Source organism: Coturnix japonica, chromosome 2 (genome assembly GCF_054131305.1).
Source record: "Coturnix japonica strain WE chromosome 2, WE-NBRP24, whole genome shotgun sequence".
Lineage (NCBI taxonomy): Eukaryota > Metazoa > Chordata > Aves > Galliformes > Phasianidae > Coturnix > Coturnix japonica.
The window spans coordinates 100,976,612-101,004,220 of NC_140664.1; the positions used below are offsets into that span (position 1 = coordinate 100,976,612).

Genomic DNA, 27,609 nt, shown 5'->3' on the forward strand with positions numbered 1-27,609 from the left:
TGGCTGCACCACCCCCCTGGGCAGCCTGTGCCACTGCACACCACTCTTTTGGAGAAGAAATTCTTCCTAATACCCAACTTGAACCTCCCCTGGTGCAATTTGAGGCCATTCCCTCTCACCCTATCACTGTTAGCTGGGAGAAGAGGCCGACCTCCACCTCAACACAGCTCCTTTCAGGAAGCTGTAGAGAGCGATCAGGTCTCCCCTGAGCCTCCTCCAGACTGAACAATCCCAGCTCCTTCAGCCACTCCCCATAAGATTTGTGCTCCAGACCCCTCACAGCTACACAGCCCTTCTCTGGACACGCTATAGCGTCTCAATGTCTTTGTTGTAGTGAGGGGCCCAAAACTGAGCACAGTTCAGTTCAGGGGCCTCTCACTGCCCCCCTCCCCAGACCCTTCTCCTCCCGGCGGAACGTTTTTCATTCCCCGCACGGAACGGTTCCCCGTCGGACCGGGCGGCGCGGCACTTCCGCCGTAGTTGGCGGCATGGCGGGCTGTGGGCTGCTGGCACGGCTTGGGGCTCGGCTGAGGGCGGCGGCGGCGCCGGGGAGGCCGCTGAGGGCGGTGACGGCGGCGTCCGGCCATAGGTATGGAGGGGTAGGTCGCGGGGTCGGCGGGGTGAGGCTGCGTTCCACACCTCATCCTCTGCGCGGCCGATCCGGCCCTGGAGGTGTTCAGGATATGACACTGAGGGACGTGGTCGGTGGGCATGGTGGGGGTGGGATGGCGGTTGGATTAGGTGGCTTTTCCAACCTTAATGATGCTGTGTGTCTAAGGGTCGGCAGTTTGAATGGCTGTGGTTGATTCGCTTGCTTAGTGCCTTTGTAGCTGCGTGCTGTATTATGCAGTGATGTGACCTTGTATATAGCACATCACAAACACAGATGTCACGTTCAGTTGAACTGATCAGACACGTAACTGTTTCCCACCCTTGGAAAGCTGGCAGCTGGGCTTTGCAGCCAGGCCTGTGCACGATGCAACGTGGTGGCACGAGCATCTCTCTGAAGAGAACGTCCAGTTCCTCAAGCAGGCGACGGCGGAGGAGTACAGAGCACAGACAGCCAGCAAGCTGTGCCCGCTGAAGGACGAGCCCTGGCCGCTGAATGAGTGGAAGCCAGGTGAGAAAACTGACTTGACAGGGTGCCTTTGTCATACAGTGTCAAAAACATGCAAAGATTGGGGTGGGATGAAATGCTACAAAAGACTTTTTAATAGTTTGGTGCTAGGGTTATGCACAGGTGTTGTAATTTCACAGAACAAGTCTGAGACCTCACCAGCAGTTCCTTCGGTTGTGAGATGCCTTCTTGCAAACGTTAAGCATGGAGTTGCGTCTGTGCTCTCTTCTGGTCTGCAGGTTCTGTCAGAGTTGGTGTTGTTGCAGTAAAACTGGGAATGATGCCGATATGGACCAAGTCGGGAAAGAAGCACGCTGTCACGCTACTTAAGGTGAAACAAGTCATGCTGAATTTCATCCCCTTTACTGTATTTGGATTAACCGTGTATCGCTTCACAGAGGAAGAGCACGCTGTGGCTATTCTCTGTACTCTAAGACTTCCTGTGAATAGAAGGGGTCTGCCTTCTGCCTCAATTGTTCAGGTGCTGCAAAATTGGTCTGAGCAGAAGGGAAATGGGAGGACAGTACAGAGTTGGATTACCCTTCCTGCTTTGCTTTTTTTTGCCACCTTTCTGCACTTTCAGATTAGTTTTACATTGGTTGCTGATTCTTTGTAGCCATGAGGCTGCTCTTTGGTATTTTCTGTCAGACATTGCTGAGGTGAAACTGTTTTACATGCCTACTGCTACCCAGTGACAAATGAGGGCCGTAAAGGACACCAGGGTTACAGGGTGAAGGAGCAGGAGGCCGAAACAGTCTCCTTATTGCATGCTTTGCAGCTGCATGCAGTAGAGATTTCCATAGAATCATTTGAATTGGAAGGGACCCTTAAATGCCATCCAGTCTAACTGGCCTGCAGTGAACAGGGACACCTACAGCTACATCTGGTGCTCAGAGCCCCGTCCAGCCTGACCTTGAATGTCATCAGGGACGGGGCACCCATCACCTCGCTGGACAACCTGTGCCAGCACCTCACCACCCTTATTGTGAAAAATTTCTCCCTTATGTCCAATTTAAACCTCCTTTCTTTTAGTCTGAAGCCATTTCCCCTTGTCCTGTCGCAGCAGACCCTGCTAAAGAGCCTGTCCGGCTCTTTCTCATAGCCCCCCTTTAGATTTTGCACAACTTGCTCATCAAAGACTGCAACAGGAGTTCATTCAGAAAAACGTAGCTATCATTTTACAAGTATCTTCTCTAAGATAGGCCTTGAATTAATTAGGAATATAATGTCTATGGAGAAAGGGCAGTGCGTGGCCTTATCTGTACGCCCTATCTCCTGTTACACAAATGTGAATCAAGAAGAGATGTACTTTGAGTTGCCTTGATAATCTCTTATTCAGGTATCAAAGCATGAACATCTGCTTATGCTTAAGTAATCACTATTTCTCTTTTATTAAGGTGCAAGATTGCCATGTTTTGAAGTACGTTTCAAAGGAAGATTCGGGTGGAAAAACAGCAAAGCTGCTTGTTGGAGGGAAAAACGTATCTCCTTTTTTTGTAAGTGAACTGCTTTGGGTGTTTTTGGTGGAGTCGTTTCTCTTGTGATGACAGCGTAACAATAACACAAACGGAATTATTCTAAAAGATTAATTGTCCAATGTGACGTGTTTGGAAACCGATCTTTTATCGCACTCGTGATTTATTGCTTATTTCCCTACTGCTAATCTCACTTATTGGTTAAGAGGTGTTTAGTGGTAATGCCTGCACAGGGCTGTTGAGATTGGTATTCGGCAGCTGGTTTTCCTGATGAAGAAGTGTGAGATGAATGTTCAGGGAGATGGCTTCATGAACAGCAGCAATACCAAAACCACACACTTGATTCTATGATTGGAAGCCCTGCACACCTGATGCCGAGTTCCCAGCCACCTTCAGTGCTTCTGGCTTTCTCTGTGTTTCTCGGAGCTATTGTCAGTGGTGATGAGGAAAATTGAATTATAGATCAAAGCAGGAACAAAGCTTTCCCTCAAAGGGTCACCATTTCTGTGATCCATTATTTCTATCAAGTATCACTCTTCACTTCTTGCAGTGTCCGAAGGCTCATTTATCTCATGTAGGCAGGAAGGGAAATATTGCTCGTGATTACTTAGCAGGTTGTTTCCCTTGGAGATTTTTTTTACATTTTTTTTACATTTGGTATATCTCTTGGCTTTTTTCTTCCTTATGTACTCTGTGGGTTTGTGCTCTATTTAATCATCATTGCTTCTACTTCTTGTGTGTTGCTTTGGGCCGTTTCCACTTTCCAGCTGTGACATTTTTCCTGGAGGAATTGCAGCCGTGCTTTTTGTTTCCTATAACCTTGGTTTAAGACATTCAATAGTTGTGAAAGTTGTCAGCTTTCAGTTTGAATTCTGCGTGTCAGACTCCATACAACTGATCTCTTTGTGAAGGTGATGTTGGCTGCAGTTCAGTGTTGTCAGAGTCAAAACGTGCAAGGGATGAAGAGGAACAGAGAGAAACACATATAGCAGAGCTACATTAAAAGCCAATTCAAGGGCTTCTCCAGTGATTTGCATTATGTAAATGATACTCTTGGACATGACTTTTTGATTTGGTTAAGCTTGTCCAGGCTGGATGTGGCTCTGTGCAGCCTGGTCTGGTGGTTGGCAACCCCGCGCATAGCAGGGGGTTGAAATTAGGTGATCGTTATGGTCCTTCTCAACCCAGGCCATTCTATCATTCCATGATTTTAATAAAGATGTTGACCAAGTATCTTTGGACAAATCTATGGTGAGGACCTGGCCTAGATCTGAGCTCTGTGTAGTTACCATCGTCATCGTCGTCCTTGTATAGACTACAGAGATCCTGAGAGAATTTGGCCTGTGGTTTCTGACCAGTTTTACTGCTCAGGTACCCCCAAGTGATCTGTTTTACTGGTTTAACTCAGATGTGACTCATTGCTCTCCTATGTTTACCTTTCAGTATGGTGGTTTTTTTTTTTCTCTCTGAAATGCTCCAGACCCTTCATCATCTCTGTGTGTCTCTACTGGACTCCTTTTAGGAGATCCCTGTCTTTTTTGAACTGGGGAGCCCAGAACTGGACACAGTGTTCTACATGTGGCCTCATCAGTGCAGAGTAGAAGGGGAGGATCACCTCCCTTGACCTCCTGGCCACGCTCTTTTTAATGCACCCCACGATACCATTGGCCTTCTTGGCCACAGGGGCACACTGCTGGCTCATGGACAACCTGATGTACACCCTAACATCCAGGTCTTTCTCTGCAGAGCTCATCTCCTGTCCCTAACCTGTACTGATGCATGCAGTTATTCCTCCCTGGGTGCAGGACTTTATACTCACTCTTGTTAAACCTCATCAGGTTCCTCCCTGCCCAGCTCTCCAGTCTGTCACTACAGTAACAAGTTCTTCCAAAACATCCTTATACACTTCCCTGAAGTGAGAGCGGATTCATTGTTTTCCTTTAACAGTTTTCCAGTTCAATGTTTTCCTTTAACATCGAAATATGTTGTTGGTCTTTTTCATTGGAGAAAATTTGAGAATTCACTCAATCTTCTCTTCTTGCCAGTGCTGCCTTGCAGGGGGCTTTGTATAGGCCTCGGTGGTGTGGCTGCTCATGGACACCATAATAAGGTAGTATAGAAAATGGAAAGGTTGGATTGAGATCAGTGGAAACGAAAGGTTGGCACACAGACATTTAGTAGAGGAGGGATTTGCGTATGCTTCTGTCCTCCAGTGTGGTACTGCACTTTAATACAGTTGTTGTCCATTAGTGCCTTAAATGTTCATGGTCTTTTGGGAGATTTTTGGATTAAATTAATGGCCTTTTTAAAAAAGATAGTGTTAGCTGAAGTGTTTTGTACTGTGAAGTCCAGTTTAGAAATCACTTAGAAGAAATTAAAAGAATGATCAGCCTTCAAAGGCTGTAACCACGTTTCTGCCTCAGGTGAGGACACATTTGTAAAGATGGAGGTTGGGGCTTATGACTGAGTCAGAACTGCTCCATCCTCCCGCTCCTTCATTTTTCATTCTCTTCTCATGACACCTCACAGCTTTTTACAACCACAAGGAAGCACAGTGTGCAGGTTTTGAAAGTAAACAAAATCAGTTCTAAAGTTTGGTCTGAAAAAGCAAAGTTTTTTTTTGCTTGACAGATAATTGCACCGAGCTCTTGAGAAGAGAAACTCAGTGCTGTGACTGCCCAAGTGTGACAGCGCTGTCTGATGCTTCAGTTGTTTTCTGGGATTCATTTGAAGCCGAATCAACTGCAGCACTTTTTCCTTCAGCCTCGGTTAAGTGTTTCTGGAAGCTCTTGCAGTACCTGACTCTGTTGGTCTGATTTTGTTCGTCGAATGGGATAAATGCAGTTTGTGGTGACGTGGAACTGAATGATGAGCAGCACTGAAAAGGAGCAAATGGTTTTCATAGAATTATAAAATCACAGAATAATTTGGGTTGGAAGGGACCTTAAAGCCCACCTGGTTCCAACCCCCTGCCATGGGCAGGGCTGCCACCCTCTGGATCGAGCTGCACAGGACCCCATCCAACCTGGCCTTGAGTGCTCCAGGGGCAAATTTAAATCATTATTTACAATTTAAATTATAATTTAAATTATCATAGAATGTTTTGAAATGAGTTGAAGTCATGTACGAGCACTGATAAATTTTATGTGTGCTCTGAAAGATCGGTTTCCTCTTCGTGATCTTAGAAATCTTCATTTACCTCTTGTTCGTGCAATGCAGCTCTGGGCTAACTACTCAAATAACGATAACAGTGCAGTATGGTGTCTGTCTGAGCGCTGTTGGCCATCTCAAGTCACTTTCTATGCTCCGACTATTTTAAGATCAGTATTTTAAGATCACTTTTTTTTAATGGCTGCTGTTTGTTACAGAAATCAGAGGCTGAAATGGAAATTTTTAGAGAAGCCGGAGTACCACGGAAGCAGAAAGTTTCAACATTTAATGTGACAGATGACGCCATAATTAAACCAGGTAATCTTTTTGACTGGCTGACTTAGATGCAGTCATTGAGTGTCTGCCATTTCTTGTAGATCTAAACCAAGTTAAAGAGCGTGTTGCATTTTTGTTTTCTATGGAATTTTGCCAACTATTGCAGTACTCTTCTTTCACTGTCACTGAGCACGAACAAACTTGTTTTGGATCTTTATTTGCTTCTAGGGAAGTTTTTATCAAGGGATATTTAAGACAGTGCAGTAACTGATAAAAATCAAGCCTGGCATGAAGAGGAAGTCTGGAGTAATTAATGGAAACCAGTGCTTGATATATAGCAGAATTTCAGGTTTTCAATACACTGGTTTTTACTGAAGTCAATAAGAGCGTATTTTTAGTCTGTAACATCCTTCGTGTACCTCATCTTATATCAGTTGCTTGCTGCTGACAGACATGTTAGCTGAGGTCTGTATGGGTCATAAAATAGCATTATTTAATGTGAGGATTTGAGTTCTTGAGATATAAGGGAGGTTTACATCGTTGATACAGAAAACCACACGACATTTGATGTGGACGTGATGTGATTAAAATTTCATTTATTTAATTGACTTAAAATAGAGTGGAAGCTCTGCTAAAACTGCGGCTCTGCGGGTCTTCAGATTAAAGTTCATTGACAGTAAACAAAGTTATCAATTCTGTTTGTCTTTTAAATGGTGCTTATAAGAGAATAAGGCATTTGGACAAAAAAAAAAGCCGAAGGTAAATCTCTAATTAAAATTTTAACTTTGATCAAGTGGATAATTACACTTAATTGAATGATGTAATTGACCTGCAGTAGCACTATTCCTACTAAAAGGTTGTGTATAGGTAATTCCCAAGCGGATGCTCTTCTGTTGCAGTCTTTGGTTTAGAAACACCGAGTCCAGACTTGGTGAGAAGAGGAGATAATGCAAAGCTTTTAACCCCCCCTACTTTGTGAGGTGCTAATTGTCACAAGGGGAGCACGCCAAACTTGTATATTTTAAGTGCCTTAACTAATTCTGTACTTCGGGCTTTTTTTCGTGTCTCAAATACAGCATTTTTAAGTACAGCCCCAACCCTTCCTTCCTAGTCATTTGAAACAGGGCTAGCAACTGAGAAATGGGCTTAAGTAGCAAGTAGAAAGCACCTATTTCAGTCTCTGAGGTTTATAAAGAAGAACAAATAATACATGGATAACAAACAGAACTCTCTTTCCTGTAGCTGTAGTCAAATGTGGATGGCAATGACTGGTACCGGTTGCAGTGTTTTGGCGCTTGGCTCAGACCAATCTCTCCTCTTCTTTGCAGGTACTCCTCTGTATGCTGCTCACTTCCGCCCGGGGCAGTATGTGGATGTTACTGCAAAAACGTACGTTCCCAGTGTTCTCGTGTATGCTTTATCTTTCTAATGGCCTGGTTGAATTCTTCGTTCTTGTTTTTTGGCTTGAATTTACAGCTCAGCAAAAGTTGAAATGGAGTTGCAATGGGAAACTACTCTGCCATTGGGTCAGAAATATCGGATTATCTTTCTTCTCTGAGGCCTCTTAATTTTGACGTGGTTTGTAAACAGAAATAAACTCAACCATTAGGGCTGTGGTTCTGCAGGTGCTGTCTGTAACAAACATGAGTGCTGAAGGGCTTGACACAGCCCAAGGAAGAGCTGCTCACCATATAGGCCTGGAGGTAGGCAGTGCAGCCTGTGTGGTATGTGCAAGTGGGAGGAAGTAAGTGCCAGGTGGCCTCAACTCTCAGAAAAGCTGCCTAATTTTGATTTGGTGAGGCAATGCAAAGAGATCAATCATGTTGAGAGAAAGAAAAGCAAGAAGATAGTGAGTACATTTAGCTGGACAGCGGAACTGTCAAATTGGTGGATTGTTTTCTCTCATATTCCAGCTCATCTCCTCTGCCAGCAACCGCTAACATCTTTTTACTTTAACGTGGGAGGAATGATTTCCTCTCAGACCACAGTGAATGCCAAATTAGGATTGATGTGGTGGGGGGTGTCAAAAAGAGTATTTGGCATCTTGCCTCAGGGACTAGTCATGCTTCATCTGTTGTGTACACGATTACCATTGCTCAAGAGAAATGACAACCATCTCTGTGCATTACTAAAGTGCTTTTGTTGCATTGTGCCACCAAGATAATGTTTTCTATTTGATGTTTAATTTTTTGTGCAATGGAGATAACACCAAACTGGCGTTGTTTGAAGTGGCGTCCATTGTAATTGTCTCATACATATTAGAAATGTCTAATGCTACTCACAGAGCTTTGCATATATTGGGGGAAATGGTCTGTTTCAACACGGCAGAATAGTCAGCTCTCATATGGCTTAACTGAATACACCTATAAGGGCACCTTATTCAGAGCAGGGAATCAAGGAGTTTGCTGGAATTAGCATTTTTCTATGTCAGATTTGCTTATGTAAACTTGCACCTGGTGCATTATTAATTCAGCTCCTAAACTGTGTTCAGTGAGCAGCGGGTGGGAGACAACGGCTTGTTTGTAAAGCAAAGTACTGGCATAATCGGCAATAGGAGCATTCCATGCATGCAGAGTGCGTGTCACACTTGGTTAATGCAGAAGAGCTTCGTTTTAGTAGAGGTATTTCCAAGTGCTTAGGAAGTCTTCTTGGCACCTTAAGAGAATACTGGTAAGCAGCCTCAGAGTACTGATTTCTATCTTACTGTGCACATTGGAACCTGTGAGCCACCTGAGAACAGACGGTGTTCCAGCCTGTGTTCTGTGAATCCCTCTCTTCTTTTTAGTCAGCATTTTTCATCTATTTGAGTGATCCAGCTTTGGAAATTAACTGTTTGTACCACTGAATCACTGATACTGGCAGAACATCATCCTGATGTACATGTACCCAGTATAAAGGGAGAAGAAAAAATCCTTAAACTGGAAGGAGGTATCAGGGTTTCCTTTCTCATGGTTTTTCTGTTGGTTTGATTCCCTATTGGTTCCAGTAAATTTGATATTTTTTTAAGCCTCCTGCTGTGCCATTCTCTCATTCTGACTTTTAGTTTAATTAATTAATAGTTACTCTTCTGTAACTCTGCATTATATTACCTTGATTCTGGGGAAATAAATTATTTGAGTACATTCCAGGTTTATTTAGATCTTTTACTTTGTTCCATGTAACATCATCCAGAGTTTGTTAGTCCCATTCTTGGATGGGTTTTGTTTTCATTTTTCAGGATCCTGTATCCCTCATTCTTTGCTACTGTACATACAAGGAATATAGATTTCACAATGCCATAAAAATATGCAAGAAATGCTTTGAAGATTAGTAAACAAATTACCCTGGGAATGATTACAGCATTGGTCTCTAGCATTTGGGCTGTACTTTGGGATAGAAATGAGAATATACTTTTTAGACTTGGATTACACTAAGGGATACATCTTCTCCTTTCTGTAGGAGGGAATCTGTGAAGGTTCGGTCCATAGGCTAAAATTAGCCTTTACACGGTAGGCTTTCATTTTCAGAGGTGATGTAGGCACTTGGAGGTCTGAAGCCATATTGTCATTTTGAAAAGTTACGTAAGAATATTGTGCTGAGTCACAGCAGGAGGCAACTTCCATTTCCCCGATTCAAACAGTTACAGATTTAAGAGCCAATAATTGCTACCACTGCTGGTACAGTTTTTAGAAACACTTTTTTTTTACATTAACATGTATTTCATATTTTTGAGATTGTCAGGATGTTGCTTTTTATAATCTGATAAAAGAACGAAGAGTGCAATGCTGGGAGTCATGCAGATGATTCTAGTAATGCTGCTTTTCATAGCATTATTACTTGTATTAAATAAAAAAAAAAAGAGAATGTGTCACTCCAGTAAGGAGAGAATATAGTGGGATATATAAGCAGTGTTTAAATGTTTACCGATTGTTAATCATCCAGATGAGCACAGCATCCCTTTCCTTCTGCCAAGATGAAAATCAGGAATGGGGTCCTTAAACATGAGTCAAGTTTTTGTTGGTTTTTTTTAGTTCTCTATTGCATGTTAAACAAACTGCTAGTATTATGTTCCAGAAAAGACTTGATTGGTATCTTGATTCAATTTGATTACCAAAATATTTCTGTGATATAGGGTAGGTTTTTTTGTTTGTTCATTTGTTTCCTTGGGGATATCTGCTTTTAAACTTACCTTGGAAATTTCATCTTTTGAAATGTTTTGATTCATTTGTATCTCTGAAGAAGAACACTCACAGCAACAAGAAGGCTCAGCTAGGGATGGAGGGAGTTTGTTTTTATATGAAGTCTCTTGATTTGCTCAGCAGTGTGAGTAGCTTTTAAAACGCTGACAGTAGGCAGTGTGTCTGGGAGCTGTCAGTCTTGTTAGTGCTGAATTTTTTCCTTAGTACTTGTCAGCAATTTAAAACCCGCTCCTTAAATTTCATGGTTGTTTTTAAAGTAGACATGTCTTCTGTTTCAGAGGTATGTATCAAAAATGCATATTGCTGAGAATGGTATTTGAGATGGGATAAACCTCACAATTCCTGTGGACTGTTAGTTTTTTTTAGCACTAATATTCTTTAAAATATGTAGCACAATCCAGAAATGATTCTTTTAAGGACTGTGCTTTTTTGATGTCTTTGAGCTGGCATAGCTGCCCAAAGAGGAGTTGGTGCTTGCTTCTACACAGCTCCTCCAGCTTGCTGCCTCCATGAGGTGCATGAAGGAGAAGTGCTGCGTGATATATCTGTTCTTCACTGGTCAGGCTTTCAACTGGACTGGTTGCATTCCCCAGCTTGCTCCTCAGTGTGGTACAAAGATGTCCAAAACATGAGGTGGGAGGAGGTGGGACCAGGCCTTGAACTGAGTGCTGGATGGAGCATGAGTTGGAATAGATTTTTTTTTCTGCCACTTCATCATCTTTCACATGAACGTTTTCTGAAACTAATGAAACATCAGAAATTTTGTCACTACAAAGAAAAAGCCAAAGGCGATTATTTTTGAAACGTGTAAGTGGTGTCTTCTTGTGTGGTTAGTGGCTTTATTTAAGCTTTGTAGGCTAACAGCACCATCTGAATCTAAAAGTATTCTCTGTAGTTGTCTGAAATCATTTGACTGAATAGTTGGAGTCCTTTTCCTCTACAGTATCTAAATAATTTTATTTTAAATCAGTGTGGTTTAATTACAGTGCCTTATTTTGGCAGCTTTCAAATGAATTTTGGGTCATTAGTTACTTGCATTTTGCTTCTATCAGACCTAAAAATTAAGGTTTTGTAAGAACTGTATGGTTGAATTGAACAGATGCTTTCCAGCAGGTGAGGCTAGAAAAACTGTGTCTAATTTAACTCTAGCTCTACAGAATAATTATTTTCATTTCATTTAATGTTCATGTAAGTTTTGCGTAGGCATGATTGTTGCCTGTGGTTCCTTTATGGGAACCTTAATGGAGCTAAGTAAAGTAAGTGACTATATTCAGCGTATTACAAAAGAGTACATACTTGATGTACTATCATGCCTAATGAAGATAGGTCTGATGCATACTTGTTCTGATATTGTTTTAGTCCTTGATTCAAGCCAAGACAGCAGATAGTGCCTTATCAAGAAATCTCAACAATATGAATAAGGTGAGAAATGTTGTACTTTAATGTAAGGTCTTGATAACCGTCTCTGAGACACCACACATATAACTTGATTCTTTCAGAGTAGAATCTAGATGTTAATTGTGCTTGAAATACGGGTCAAGATTAAGGTCCCGCTTTGTAAAACCATAGTGTTTTTGTAAATATTTTAAGTTAGCAGAAGTATACTAGATTTTTGAGATAGACCTTTTCTTACATGTTTGAGTTTATTTAAAATTAGAATTCTATTCATTTAAGGATTACATAGAAAAAAAAATTTGTGGCATTCTTAGATGAAGTGGTGATGTAGATCATCAAAAGAGGAGTAACTCTGGGATAGATAGCACGTTTCATTGGTATCTTTTATGGGTAATCCTGTTGTATTTCATATGTGGTAACTATGCTATCATCTTGTGATCTTGGACTAGCTCACAGTAAGAAATACTTTGGTGGAAATGAAGTCAAAACACTTATTAACAGAGGATGTAGTGCTCTTATGCTGGAATTTTCTATTTTCACTTTTGGAAAATACCACTTTTGGTTTGGTAATATTTTTTTGCATGTGACTGGTGACACTTGCTATATTCATTCACACTTAGTAAATTTTAAAATGGGTGAAGAGTGCAATGAAGCAATCTGAAATTAATTGGTGATACTAAGAGCTGACAGCTAGCATCTGTTCGGAAGCTGACAACAATGTATTACAAGTAATTGTTCTTTTTGGGCAGAATTCAGAAAGTTAAAGACAATTGTAGGCTGGTATAAATCTCTGATTTTTCAGCAATGTTTCTTGGATGCATACATCTTAAATTCTTTTCCTTGCTTTTATAAGATAAGTACTAGTTTCAAAACCATTTTGCATTTCATGTAATTGGAAGAATGTAAGATCTTTGCTCCACAAGTATATTTTCATGATGAAAAAATTATTCATAGTGTTTATTCTTTGCATATAATAGATATATATATAATGTATAATAATACTCTGGTAAGTGCACAGCTGTTGTGTCGTGCACTTGCACTTAGCTTCGGAGAGTTCGCTAATTCCATCTTCCAGTAGAGATGCCAGAAGCAGTCTACTTGGAAAGCATGGCCATAATAGATAGTTTTAAAGGAAAAAATTGCTGTAGGCAAGAAGACTACCAGTCAAAGAAGCATTCAAGTGGAAGAGGAGAGAATATCCTTTTGGAAATGCTGATGTTTTCAGCATTTGTCTATTTTTCTCTTCACTTCCATGATTAGGGAGGATGACAAAGTGTTGTCCATAGGTACAACATGGAGTATACGTGATCATTTCCAGTTTTATTTTCCTGTGTTTGGCTGGAAGGTTCTGATGCTGCAACTAACAGGACTGTGGCACTGCAAAGTGCATTAGCGGAGAAAGGATTTCCGTAAATTGGATCATCTTGTTATAAAAATTAAATGATTGGGGCAGCCACAAACCCTGTGGACAGACTTTTCCTTTTGGAAACTGACAATGTGGGTATAAACACACACTGCAATCTGCTTTTCTTTTCTGTAACAGTGAGACAGATTTTCCTGTTGAGTCTCTCCTTGCAGTGAACAGAACTCCAGAGCCAGTAGTTATATTTGCCTCAAATATTGAGGCATTGGAGATGCATTTATTTGTTACTTTGTTTTAGAGCCTGTTTGTCAGATGAGTCCAGATCAAATGCGGTAAATGCTTATACTACAGACTGTGTAGTGAAAACAAGCTGTGTTCATGAGATTAACCTGTTGTAGCTGGGAGAAGAAATGTTACTTGGCTTATTTTGATGACAGTCCAAGCAGGCATATCCTTTACTGTAAGTCTAACTCTGGCTTGTTTCTTTATTGTCTTCTGTACAGAATTGGTAAAGGATTTCAAGGTGTCATGAAAAGGTGGGGATTTAAAGGCCAGCCTGCCAGCCACGGCCAAACTAAAACCCACAGACGTCCTGGAGCAATATCTACCAATGTAAGGGTTCTTATGTCTTCTCACTTTCTGTTGTAAACATTCTCCTGTACATTTAGAACTACTGGCTAGAAATGATTTATCTGCTCTGTGGTAGCAGAACCAGCTGTTCCAAATGAGATTCAGAAACCTGTATAATGAACAGTGCATGAGTATCTAACCATGAGTATACTGTACTGCTGGGAAGTAGCTGAGTAAATTGTGGTATCTTGTGCTATAGCTGAGAGAAATAGTCCTAAAACTTCACAGAGAATTCGAAAAATCATTTATGTGTAGAGAAGATTTTACTCCTTGTTTTATGCTGCAGATATTGTGCTGTGCTCTGCAGAAATAGATGGCTGTACTGTGGAACCCCCAATTTCTTTTGGTTGTACTGGTTTGCGGAGCTGCTTAATGAGGTCTTTCATCCCAGAAGCATTTCCTTGGCTTTATAGCATTTTTAAGCAGACTATGAAATACTTTCAAGTTTAAAACTATAAGCAGTATTACTTTAAAAATTCTTTGGAACAGATACATACAATTCTGTCCCTGTAACATTTGGACAACATTTAGGCTGAACTAAGAGGACTTTCTGCAAGCCAGCTTTGCTGCAGAATTAAAACCAACACAGTCATAGTACTGAGCCTGAATTGTTTGTAATTTTCCAGTCTACTGCTGACCACCTCAGGTATTTTTGTAATCCTGCCCTTTGTTGGACGAAATAGTGTTCTAGAGATTTATTGCAGTTGATTTCCTTAAATAAGGACCTTCCTAGAAGTTGAATAAATAAAGACAATTAATTATTAATACGATGTAACAGGAGGCTGATGTAAAACCCTGGAAAGCTCTATAGAACTGAAAATTATTTAAGTTACTCAGTTATTCAAGCAAAAACGGGGTGCAGAAATTAAGCAACAGCAAGAAGTATCATTTTAGATTCTCTTCTGAAAAAAATACACGCTTTAAGAAACCCACTGTAAATATATATAAAACTTCTGGATCAGGTGAAGGGAGAAGTTAAAATTTATCTTAACTGTGGCAGCCTTCTAAGGCAGGTTTGCTCTGGAGCATTACTGGCATCCACAAGTATTTTAATAGCAACATTTCCCAGTTGCTGTTGGCTATGATATAGGTGAGAGTGGTGTGATGACAGCAGTTTCAAAGCACTGTACCTTTTCTTCTTTTTCACTGAACAAATATATGGAATGAGTGAATACTGTGTCTGAATTATAACAATTGCATATTAAGCAAAGCTGCAATCCTTTTGTGGTTACAGCAGTATTATTTATAGTGGTTTTTTTTGGTTGAGGTCAGCTATTTCAGAAAACACACAAAGTAATACTTAGCATCCAGCAAGTAAGGATTGGCATTTTAAATGCTTATCAATATTACATGTTTCCAACATTGTAAATACCAGCCTATTTCCCTTGCTGCTACTCTGAAGTTTCTAGGAATACCTCTTGCAATTATGTAATTTTGAGGTCTGTTTTTATCTAGAAAGTTTCCAGAGTTTTCCCTGGGAAGAAAATGCCTGGTAAAATGGGTAACATCTATAGGACATCATGTGGATTAAAGGTAAGTCTGACTGTACTATAATGTGAATAAGGTGGTTGCATTGCCAAGCAAATGGACTTAGCTATATGTCACGGTGTACTGTCTGCCATTTATGCTAGCAGTAAGTTTGTTTAAAAGACAATAGCAGCAAACTTGTGCTCCTGGGTTTTTTTGTCTTACAGAGATGTCTGAATTTCATTTACATGTATACAGTCCTTGGGGATTGTGATTTCAGATGATTCTTCCACAGCTCTTGTTTTGCACCGTGTCCTTAGACCTCTGCCTTTGCAGTAGAAAAAGCATCAGGCTTCTGGTGACCTTCAGTGAATATTTTCATGTCTATTCCATTTGTTCACATTCTGATACAACTACTATTCTCTGTCTGCAAGCAACCTCTGCGGTTTGCACAAAAAGCATATTAGCCTGTAGGCTGCGACAAAGTGTGCTGCTTCCTTCTAACTAAAACTAATGATTCATAACTGGAAACATGCTTGTTCAATTGAGCACTTTGTGGAATTTGGAAACTGACAAATGGTTGCAATAACATTTGCGTGAACATATTTGTCTTCATTTGTCACACAGGAGTTTTACAACAGCTCTTACTGTTAGGAGAGAAAAGAGACTTGGGAGTTTCAGTTGGGCTGCCTTAACCTGCCTGACTGTAAGCCCCTTAAAACTGTTTAACAGACTCCTGGGTTAGAAGGCTGTGCACTCCAAATAGCATATGACCGAATGTTATGGCACATTAAGGTCTCTGCAGACTGTTCTTCCTCGGAATACCACCTCCAGTTTGTGCTTTGCTCAGCTACCATTTGTAAAGCTGGAATAAAATGAGCTGAGAAATATGGTTTCTTTGTCTCCTAGGTGTGGAGGATCAACACGAAACATGATATTATTTATGTACATGGCTCTGTTCCAGGTCACACGAATTGTCTGGTGAAGGTATGTGAGCTAGTTTCAACTTTCTGGTGTTAGTGGCTGCTAAGCTCTCTACTGTTCTCTTCTTAAAACAGGGAAAAAAAAAAAAAAAAAAAAAAAGAAACGTTTTAGAATGCAGTCATCATTTCTTTAGAGTTCAGTCTTGTACTATTGAATTAAACCCAATAGGATCAGCTCTCTGAAACAGTGGTTAATAGGAGCAGTGGATGGCTGCTTAAAAAGTTCATTCTTAGGTTTGCAGTAGGGTTGTGTATTCATGTAGAATGTGATAAGCCAGCAGTTACTGGAATTCTGCTGTAAGTGTCTCAGGGCTAGGTGCATCTTCTTCTAATCTGAGTCAATAGTGTGTTAGAGAGATCTCCAAATGCTATTTAGAGGCTGTTTTCATGAACAGAATACAGAAATGCAGCAAGCACTGCCTTAAAAGTTATTCAAGGCATTCACATACATGGCAACGCTTAGGTTTCTAAGAAGTAACTGAGACAGGTTGAGTTCTCAATAACAATATGAGTTACCTTTGCAATCAGTGTAAACGTATCTGTGACATCTTACAGAATTAATTGTTAATTGCAGATTTTATGGAGAGCATTTTAAGATTGTTTAAGAGAAAATGAAACAGTGAGAAGTCTGTTTTTACAATGTAAATAATTTATATCAAAGCAAAGTTAATTTTTTTTCCAAAATAGATTTCTCTTCCTGTTAAGAATATTCTACACATTTGCAAACAAATTCCTTGTAAGTTGTTTCTTTTCCAACTTCACATGTTGATATCAAATATCTTTAGTAATGTTGGTTATGAAGATCACCAGATATACAGGTATATGTACAACAAATATAGTTTAAAATCCTCAAAAGTACTGTAAGGATTTAAGTGATTTTCCTTTAAGTGATCTCTTGAGAAGCTACAGAGTTCAGGAAGTTCTGATGTTTTGAACCAGTTTATTATGTTTTTGGACCATTTTTACCATGAACATTCAGTTTCTGGTACGTGTTGCCTGGTTGTGAAGCAGAAGTCCACAGAGGCTGGGCATTAGGTAAAGTAGAACTAGCTTCAGAATAGGTGTTTTACAGCAAAACAAAGGGGTTTTTTTGTGTTTCTTTCCTTGGAAAGCAGGCTTTTTTTCTGAGCAAGGCATGTATGAATTGTTTTGATTGTCATGTCTGCTCCAGGCCTGGATAATGACATTACACATTTCTCTCCTAAGATTTGGAAGATAAAATGGGCAAACACATTAAGGAGAATAAGTTTTCCAGGGCAGCTTTTCTGCAAAATCCTTGTGCATTACATAGGTGACATAAAATTGTGGCTATAGTTTAATTGGCTTTTCATTGGTCTGTCAGAATGAATGACTTAGTCTTCAACTGTGTTCTAAGTATCTTTGTTCATCCTGAGGCTTGAAACTGATAGATAGCTTTACATTAGCCTGAGGTTTAATTAAGTGTAAATTTGTTGTCAGATCATATTTTTAAATCATGTATGTGTATGAGCAATGTAATGTAGCTGAAAAAACAATTAACATTTGATGCCCTGTCCTTGTTACTTGATCCTAATAGTACTCTAAAGCAAGGACTAATTGTTGCAAAAAGGTGTGTGTCCTTGTAATGCTGTTAAAATCCATCCACACTTAAATGGTCCAGTGGCAAATGAGTGTACCCATCTCAGATCTCTTACCTGCAAGGTAATGTTTTATGAAGCCATAGAGACTTTGAATGCAGTTCTTATTTGTACTAAACACTTTTATTCTAATTAGACTGAGTAGGTTCTTCGTTTTTCAGGCTTAAGTAAGTTAAGAAAAGAAACATACTAAACATCTGTAATATAAACTGTTTTTCAAGCAAACTTTATGTTTGCTTTAACACATTTTTATGTATGCCATGAAGCTCTCATAAAATTAAAGCTGCCTTGTTGATCAGGCACTGTGCATTTCTGTTCGGAGAAGAACTTGCTGGAAATGTGCTTTCTTTTGTGATGAATCTCTTCCACCTTTTTGTTTCAACTTCAGTTTTTCTTTGCTAAGACATTACTCTTGCTTAGGCTGGAACATATCCCCTTTACCAGCCTGGCTTTTCTGTTTTTGTTCTGAAAGCAGTCCTGCTGTTAGCTTACAAAAAAATGCTTGAGGCAGCAGTACTGCCATTTTCAACAAACTTGTTGACAGGAGACTGCTGGGCCAAGCCATCTGAGCACATCCAGTAAACAACTGTGTTGACATCTGTAATGTGAAGAGGATAATGGACTTTGATTGTCAGGGCAGTCTGCTGCATTAATAGCTAAGTGCTTGCCATTTCTAGTTGCAGCTTCTGTTCAGCTCACTCACCACTGATAATGATTGGAACTTTATCCTAATATCAAAAGTAAAGATGGCTTCATAGCTTTTTTTCAAGTGATTTCCACATTATTAACTATTATTGCCATAAAAGATGAGGAAGAGGCTGAGGTACTCAGTGCCCAATTCGATCTGTCTTTAATGGTCTGAGCAGTTATTCACAGGGTACTCAGCCCCCTGAGGGGATGGAGGAAAAATTATTCCCCCAGTAATTCAGAAGGAAACAGTAGCCTCCTGCTCCAACTAAACTATCACAAGACTATGGGGCTGGATGAGGCCCACCCATGGGTGCCAAGGGAACTGGCAGAGGTGCTCACCTCTGTTTTGGGCCCCTCACTGCAAGAAGGACATTGAGGACTTTGGCCAAAATGCTACAAACTCAGACATTCATGTTTTTTTTTATTTTTAAATCTGTTTTGAGATGAAGGCACAGTACTCATTTGTGGTGGGTTTTAGTTTGTTTTGAGCATTCCTCCTGTGTTTGATGTTAGCTTTGTTTACATTCAGTCTTTGACTTTCTTTACATTGATGTATTTTATCTTTACATTTTCTTTACATTGATGTATCTTTACATTGATATTTGTAGCTGAGGAGAGAAATCATAGGATATTAGCTTTCATTATAACTGTTAGTTGGACCTGTCTGTAATTAGGTAGGAGTAACATCTAGGGGATGTGAAACCGTCTGTCTTTGAGCTCAAGAAGTGGAATGTCACATAATACTCTTCTCTGTGTGCCTCAAAGAGGAAAGCATTTTTTGTTCAGTATCCACTTTTTGTTGCTTGGTAACCATTAAAATCATGGTGCACCTTAAAGTATATATTTATTTTATGTTACATATTTTTGGAAACTTAGTGCATCAGCAGATGGAGATGAAGCACTTAGATTTTTTTCAAGTGCAAAAGGTGCAGAATATGAGGATCAGTGGATTCCTGGTTTAATTAACGTAGTTTCCATTTGATATTGCATGCTGAACCATGAAGTTAAATAACTGACACAAGTAATGTTTCCAGCCAACTGGAAAACCAATCAACAAAGCTTACTTTAGCATGAGTTTCCTTCTCAATGACAAGGTCTAATAAAGTTAAGAAAAAATAACAGCGCTGTAGTGTGTGTGGAATTTTTTGTTCATAGTGTGGTGTTGCAGAATGAGCATTAGTACATTACTGTGTTGTGCCCACTGATAACCTACCTCGGGTAATAGCTGTTACTTTTGCTGTATCTTCTTTGGTCATAGGACCTAGAGTTAACTACTGTGGTACTGATCCTCTGGGGGAAATAAAACTTGTGGATTTAGTTGAGTCAAGTTGTTTTGGTTTCTTTTGATTAGTTCATTGGTTGGGTTTATTGGTTGCTTGGTTTTGTTTTTCTGGAAGTTAATGGTGCTTGATTGTATTTTTTTTTCTCCCATGTACATTAGCAGAAAGTTCTCTATTCCCTCATTCAAGAGAAAAGCGTAAGACTAATCCCTTTAGTAAGTGTCTGCTTTCTAACAGAGGGGTTGTTGTAATATTGTATATTATAATAATGAATGCTATAGTTCAGATTTTATAATGTATTATATATTACCTATTTTTAAGACACTTACTTTTCTTCGTATGTTCAGTGCCAATCACTATGTTGATTTTTCAAGGTAGAATTAAACTTGAAGCATATCATTGCTTTAGCGTAGTACTGTGTTTGAGCTAAGAAACAACTTCTCAGTCTTCCCCTAATGCTTCTTACATTCTTCTCTTTAACAGAAGTCTGTAGAAGTTTGTATCCTACTTATTTTGCATCTCACTTGCCAGTATTGCTGACACCCGAGTTGGGTGGGCTGTGCTCAAATTGAGGAGCTGTAGGAACAGTGTAATTCCTTGACCTCTTTCACCTTCCCTGTCCTGGACCATGATAGATTGGTGCGGGGATTTTCTTTCAGGCCAAATGAGGCAGGTCAGAAATGGTTATAGTTCTTGAAATGTGTTTTTTTTTCTCTAACTGTGAAAATAGTATAAAGGCTGAGCTAGGTAACATATGACACCTAAGGAGATTACTTCTAATGTTCTGTATATTGAAACACGTCTTCCTGTCTGGCAAACAGTTTATGTGTTTGGCTATGGTTGCTATCACGGCCTGAAGCCCTGTTAAACTGCCAGTGTGAGTTGTGACTTCAGCATCAAGTTTTAATGCCTGCTTAAGACCATATTACTTCATGTTGATAGACTGCTGAATTTGTGCTTGTTTATACTACCCGTTTTGCTGACTCTGTATGGGACATGCATATCTGCAGTTTAGTAGGTGTCTGTAAGCTCCATGACTGTTTTAAATATACAGTGACAAAATCATGACCAAGTCCAATTTCAACTTTCTCTAGAGCTTTTCTCAATTAAAAAAAAAAAAAGAACATAAAATATACTGTAGTGCATTTTATGCTACTAGGTATTTTACCTACCTGTAGAATAGGATAGACAATAAAATGCAATAGAATATACGGTAATATTAACAGTATTTAAGCAAACCAAGTGGTTATGTTATTTTGAGTTACAGAGTGAATGCTTGTATGGATCATAATAGCCAGTTGGGCACTGAGCACAGCTCCATCTGTGAGTGAAAGCTAGATCTACTGATTTTAATAACAGGGCATTAACACTTACCCAGATATCATGGGATTCCCCCTTTTATTCCCCTTATTTTTACTTCCTCAGAGGAAGAGAGCAGAAAGAGATCAGTGCTATCAGTCATGAATGCATTGGATTTATGTTGCCTGAAAGCCTGTAGAAGAGTGCTTCTTAAAGGTTTAATGATGAGACACTTAAGATTTTGACTCGTAGGTGTTATTTTGTAGGGCTTGAAGGCAGTTATGAGAGAGGTTAGTATGTTAATTGTTTGTAAATGATAGCAAATCTGTTAGAGCCTACTGCTTTTCTGTAAGAGATTACCAGAGCAATTGCTTATACAGCAATTTCAGTGCAAAATGTAAAAAATATTGTGTGGGCTCTGGGAAGGAAGGAGGTGAAATGTTACTTGATACACATTTGGACTCTTTGTTATGAAGCATTGTTTTGCAGTGGGGTTGTGACTCTCAGGAATAAGGTGAAAGATGTGCTATTATTTTTCCCTTTATTAGTGCTGCTCTCAGAATATTACATGGAAAACTGGAAGAGCTGTGCTGGGTCACTTCAAAGACAGTATTTACAGAAACAAATGTAACTGCTGATACATTCTGTTTAACTTCCTCATATTATTGTGAAATAATCGTGCAGAAATCTGAGCTATTATGTACAGAAAATTTGGCATGCTGCATTTTTCATAAACACAAAGCAAGTCATCCAGTAATTCTGTAGAGAATATAGATAAAAATTGTACCCGGTTCCAAGATGCTAATTGGAATTTTCAGGTATAAAGTGAATTTGAATTACTCTTTTGATAGGAATAATAATACCTTCCAAAGAACTTGTGTAAGGTGGAAGAGAGAAAGAGGGACATTCACTCAGTCTGATATTGATGCTTTAATATGATGCTTCAGGATATTTCACCTAATGCTTTACTTGCACTTGAAAGCAGTGAACATAGGAAAAGATGAAAAAAGAGCAGTATTGTTTTGCCAGTCTAAAAACATGCTGTATCAGTTACAGCAATCAAAATACAGAGCAGATTGGAAGAAAAGAATTTTAACGCCAGCCGTGGTTCATGCTTCTGGGAGCTGTCAAGATTCTGATGAGTTTAGAAGGGGTAAAATGAAATATTACTGTACGATGGTCTGTTGAAAATATCCCATAAGAACCTTAAAACTTGAAGTATTCTCTTTATCACAAAAAAGCCACTATCTACCACTTGACATCAATATGTAAAATACAACACTGAGGTTGAACAGAGATCTTACATTTATGTAGATAAACTGATGTAGGACAAAGATCAGAACGTTTTGGTTACCTTCAGTTAAGAACAGACATCTTACTCATAAGTCTTACAATTTGCTTTCAGAAAAAAGAAAAAAGTGAAAAACAAACATTTAAATTCCTTTCACTTTTTAAGTGTCCAACACAACCTCTGATGACCTTGCCTGTCTCTAACACCATGTATCTATTTTGTAATGAGAATAATCCAAAATAGCAAAAAAATAGACATGGAAAGTACTCTAATAAGATGCAGGAGAAGTAAGTAGGGTACCAGAAATAATTATTTTTATCTTCCTTATAAACCATAATGGGTGTAGAGGCTATGTTTATTTTTGCTGTCTTCGGGAGAGAGGTAGCAAAGAAGCCTTGTGATGTGCTGTGGCATTAGGAGAGGGAAGGATAAGGGAAAAAATAGTAATTGGAGAAGATATTAATACGTGTTTATCTAGTAAAAGAAATAGCAGCAGCATATTGAATGGGAAAGATGACTTCTTGGCTACAGCAGTTCGGATGTGGGGTTGTGTTTCCTATGAACTCTGTAGTTGGAATTGTTGGAATTGTTGCTGCAAAGGTCTTCGGGCTTTGACCTCCGCCTGGTTTATTGCATGTGGGTGTGAACTTCTGTCTGCCCCAGGTACTGGTACTTCAGTAGTCGTGTGTGGCAGCAAATAAGTGGTGTCTGGTAAAAGAGGAATGATCTAAGTAGCCATCCTAACCAATACGATGCTTTAAGCCTTTCTCCCCCTTATTCTCAGCAAAATATTTTCTTCTGCTTATCAAACCCAACACACACTGTTGGAACTTCATTGGGCAAAAAAAAAAATAAATAGCAGTTTTCCAGGAGCTTGAAGTTTTAAGTCAGGCCTTTTGCGCACTTCATCTGCAGGAATCCTTGTGGACTTTGACTACGGCTCAAGTAATAGCTGATATGAATCTGGTAAATACGAGGCTGTCAAAACAGAGCTGTCAGCAGGCATAAAATTGTTTGATTTAATTTCTGCTGTAAATCACAGTTCTCTTATTTGAAGCTGTTTCCAGCCAAGTAAGAACAAGCTTCCTGCTCTTAAGCCCACCGAAGAAAAAAGAGATGGGGATGAGCAGGGAAAGAGAGCTTATCTTCACTATGCTAAAATATAATCTTGTTGTACCTTTCTTTAATCCAATTGAATTTAGTGCCTGAAAAGAGATTATTACAGCTCCAGGAGGAAGAGCGTATGTAATGATACAGAAGTGGAGCATTTTATTATAAATGAAATTTCATTATTTGAAAGTTTGTAGTCCCTTTTTTTCTTCAGAGATAGCGCTCCTCTATCTTCCACTACAGACAAACTGCCTTCTGCTGATAATTCTAACTACTAATTTTCTTTGGAGATTGGAGTTTTGGAGGGTTAGGTTTTAAACCTTTTCTCCACATACAGAGGTCAAGAAAGGAAAGGGATTTCTGTGTGGCACTGCAGTTCATGAAAACTAACTTTCTTAAGGACTCTTGTTCTACAAACACGGGAACTGATTCTTAGGGGAAGAAGTCTACATAGTTAATCTGCAGTCACTGAGCAGCTCTGCAGTAGCCAGAGGGAGCACTTCCAGCACACGTGTGTATCTGTGCAAAATCAGCTGCCAGAACTGCATCGTAAATACAAAAGCACATCTTGGCTGTTCAAGTGGGCGATTACACTGCATAATATAACTTGCTATGTCATGTAGGAAAGCTGTGTGGGATACAACACAGTTCAACAAGTCCTGCTTACCTTCACTTAACATTAATAACCTTTTAAAATACCGAGTAATGAATTCACAAGAGTAGGTATTGATTCTGTCGGTTTGGTACAAGTGATAGTAAATTCTCCTTTGGTTTTGTTTTGCTTTGTTTGCTTTGCTGTGGTGGTGAGGCTTTGTTTTCTATTTGTGCTTTTTTTAACTCATCAGTGACTAAGTTGATATTAAAAATAACTGGTGATTGTATACAGAATCCTTCAGATAAGCAAGTATAATGTGAATGCTGCTGTTTCTGCTTACTCGTGCTAGATGATTTCCCTTATTTCTTGTGCCTTGCTGTCTGAAAGTCTTCTGTAAGATTTATTAATCTTTGTTTCCTCCCATGCTTTTAGGTCAGAGATACAAAACTGCGTAGTTACAAAGACTGCAATAAAAACCCTCCGTTCCCCACGTTTTTTGCTGATGGAGATGAAAAGCTACCAGAAGATTTATACGACGAGGACATGTTCCAGTTCACAGAACCGTCGGTCACATACACATAATGTTTTTGACATCTTTGAAAACGCTGAATTTTGTTACTATCATGAACTTTGCAATGCTGTATGAAAGTAAACCAAATGAATTGCAATCCGACCAACTGACCCTGGACATTTCATATATTGCTGTTTTGGTCAGGTAAAAACTTAAAGACTATTGATAGATCAGCAGGTGAGTGTGAGGGACAGGTTGCACAGCTTATCACCGGTTTGTCTTTGGTGATCCTTTGTCCTGTGCCACAGACTGTGAAAACTTGTAGATTGCTGGAAACTATTGAAGATGGCTTTAGTTTGATCTTCTGAATGTGTTTGTCCTCTGTGGAAACTAATGCGGCCTACTCTGCTCAGTCAAAAAACAAACACTTTCAGATGTGCTTTAGCATCTGAAAGGGAGAATAAATCAGATGCAAATCCAATCTAGTAAAGAATAGCTCAGAATAAAAAGGGAAAGTACGTTGATCTGTAGCAGCATTGGGCTTGTTTCATTTCCTTCCTTTCACCAGAGCTCTTTCCTTTCACTTTAACATTGTTCTGTGTTGAATTAGCAGATACCCAACAAACTTCCTATAAGAGGAATCATGTCAACTGCTGTCTGTCTCTTCAGGGAGCACTGACTGTGTATGGCAAAGAGATATTCAGGTGGGAAATGCTCAGTAACAAAGAATCACTAAGACTGCAGAGACCACCTGTTGGCCACCTTCACTGACAGCTTTTTCACAGAGGCTCCCTTGCGTGTTCTCTGGAGTCACATCGCTGCATCTATTGTTGTCCCTGCCTTGGATTCTTGTGGTGTTACAGGAGAGCTTTCATCAAACAGGCCAAATGTGAAGGATTTCTCTTTATACTAATGATCATTTTCCTTCTACTCCACTTTTTAATAGTGGGCTTTTGTACACTCCTTTTATTCTTTCTAAGTCTGGTCTTCTGGACGCTGTAAATCATTTCACATACAGAACCAAATGTCTGTGTAACTGTCATGGTGCCATCTGAGTGTTTATTCACAAGCCCTACAGTAGTTAAAGAATTTACATCTCTTGTTGAGCTACTATTAATATTTAGTAGTCTGTTCTTTTCTGTCTGTTCATCTTTGTAGCTTCATCGCAAGATGTCGCATACCTTAAAAAAAATCCTTACAGATACCAATTTAAAAGGGATGTTCTTGTCTTTATGAAATCTCTGTCAGTCCCTGAGGTTATTGTGGATTTTTTTTTGTAATAGCTTGAAGAAATCCCATGCTATCTTAAAAGAGGCTTTATATAGCTACAGCACTGAAGTAGTCTGAGAGAGATCATTGGAGACCATGGTAAGAAAATGTGATTAGGTAAATATCTACGTTGTGGCCTACTCTTAGTTGGATTCAGGCAGATTTAAAATCACATGTCTGATTTAATCAGCATGGTGAATAACAGCACTGCCCTTCTGCTTCTCCTTCTTTTCAGTAACATTGTCTCTGCAAGCGCGGGCATATCACAGCACATGCAATGCAATAACTCGTACTCTGTAGCAACCAAGCAGCAGTATGCAATGTTTTGGCTGCAATGCTAGCAGTGAGTGCAGTCTGTCACATGTACAGGATAGTTGCCATTTCCTGAAGAGATGTTTGATCTTCCATCTCCTGATAATGCAGCAGAGTTTAGAACTTGCAGCATTTCAATACTTGCTGTCAAACACACGTAAATCAGGAGATTTCCAACTGCCGTGCTTGTGTCCTGCACTGGTTTGCAAGATAATTCTGGTGCATGCAACCCTGTTTAATTTCATGCTGGTATGGAAACATCATAGCAAATATGGAGAGTAGTATGGATTGTGTGGGATGCTGTTGGGCTGGACTTGCACTGCTGCTGCTAGGGGGAGGAAGGAGGTGGTAGGAGTCAAAGCCCTGGAGCTACTCCTGGGAGCTGCTTAGTAAGTCTCCAGGGTGTCATTCCTTTGATTTGTAGTTACTTTTTGTTTATTGGTTTGTTTATCCTTATAATGGCCCTGGAGTGTCAGTGAAGGAGATCGTGACGCAGAGATATGCTTTCTCCTAGTTCCGCACTGTCAGGAAATTTACTCATGCAGTTGCAGAATCACAAAATAAAGACTCTTTGTCCATATTACCTATACACTATTAAAGAAGGAGCAGAACATGTTAGAAGGAAAAAAAGACCGTAAGTTTTTAAGACCACGACTGTGAGTAGATCTACTGACTCCTCTACTTTCTTGCCAGCTTAGCAGGAAGCCTACTGTGCAGCAGTGCTCCTTGGGGATTCAGCTGTGCCCAGGCATAGGGACAAAGGCAGATTGCAAGCATTTATTTCATCCTCAGCCTGTTTTCTGTACCCATTTGCGACCAAAAGGACTGTTGGTTTAGTGCTGAGCCTCATGTCCAAGAGCACATTGCTACTGATTGTTGGGGTGGGAGGAGGGGGGAGGGGAAGGGAGGATGCTTTTAGCATCATTGGCACTGCTTTGGAGGAGTCTGTAGGGTTAAGTATCAGCTGTATCCATACTGCGTGGCGTGACTGCTTTGAAAAATAAATACTGTTGATTAATAACCCCTCTCAGTGGTTCTGTAACAGTACATGAATAAACAGTGGCAAGCATACAATATAAGCTGAAGGTAAAAAGACAGCAGGAAGAGGAAATCAAAACACTCATCTATCACTTGACAACATAATTGGAGCCGTTGGTGATAAACAAGGAGCGTTTATTTCACTCAAATCCATACTTCTAAATACGATTGCTCTGTCATTATGTAAAACTGATAAACATTTTCCTTTGTTACTTTTACTTGACGTGGGAAAATGTGGTTTGTTCTGGTAGCATTTAACAAATATTATGCTCGCAAGCTGAAGTGATGACAGGAGTTTGTTTGCAGAATTTCACCTTTCTCTACCCTCCGTGTGGATTTCACAGTCTGGGAAGGTCAGAGCTTTTCTTAAAATTAGTGTTTCTTTACCAGCTCCTTACGATCTAGCTCACAAGCTGGGTTTGCTGATGTGGCATTTTAATAACTAGCAGCAGCTCTGAAAGGTGAAGCGTGGTACAGTGAGATTGGATGTCAGTGCAGGTATGGTCGTGAGAAGTGACAAAAGCCCAGGAGGACTTGTGGTTGTATAAAGCCTTCCAGCACAGA

General features: G+C 39.8%; 1 protein-coding gene across 1 annotated transcript; it reads left to right on the plus strand.

Annotated features, from left to right (window-relative positions):
• The first annotated feature begins 473 nt into the window (after positions 1-473).
• Positions 474-27,028, plus strand: MRPL3 (mitochondrial ribosomal protein L3). The gene is made up of 10 exons (XM_015854072.3): positions 474-589; positions 942-1,120; positions 1,357-1,448; positions 2,515-2,613; positions 5,961-6,060; positions 7,347-7,407; positions 13,458-13,566; positions 15,040-15,117; positions 15,961-16,038; positions 24,348-27,028. Exons 1-10 carry the CDS (start codon positions 489-491, stop codon positions 24,495-24,497), a joined length of 1,047 nt encoding a protein of 348 aa, XP_015709558.1. The 5' UTR covers positions 474-488; the 3' UTR covers positions 24,498-27,028.
• The last annotated feature ends 581 nt before the right edge of the window (positions 27,029-27,609 follow it).

Excerpts from the sequence above, each read along its gene's own strand:
- MRPL3 (XM_015854072.3), top strand. The coding sequence starts at position 489 with ATGGCGGGCTGTGGGCTGCTGGCACGGCTTGGGGCTCGGCTGAGGGCG. Across the intron at positions 7,408-13,457 it reads GTGGATGTTACTGCAAAAAC|AATTGGTAAAGGATTTCAAG; the intron begins GTACGTTCCCAG and ends TCTTCTGTACAG. Across the intron at positions 16,039-24,347 it reads ACACGAATTGTCTGGTGAAG|GTCAGAGATACAAAACTGCG; the intron begins GTATGTGAGCTA and ends CCATGCTTTTAG.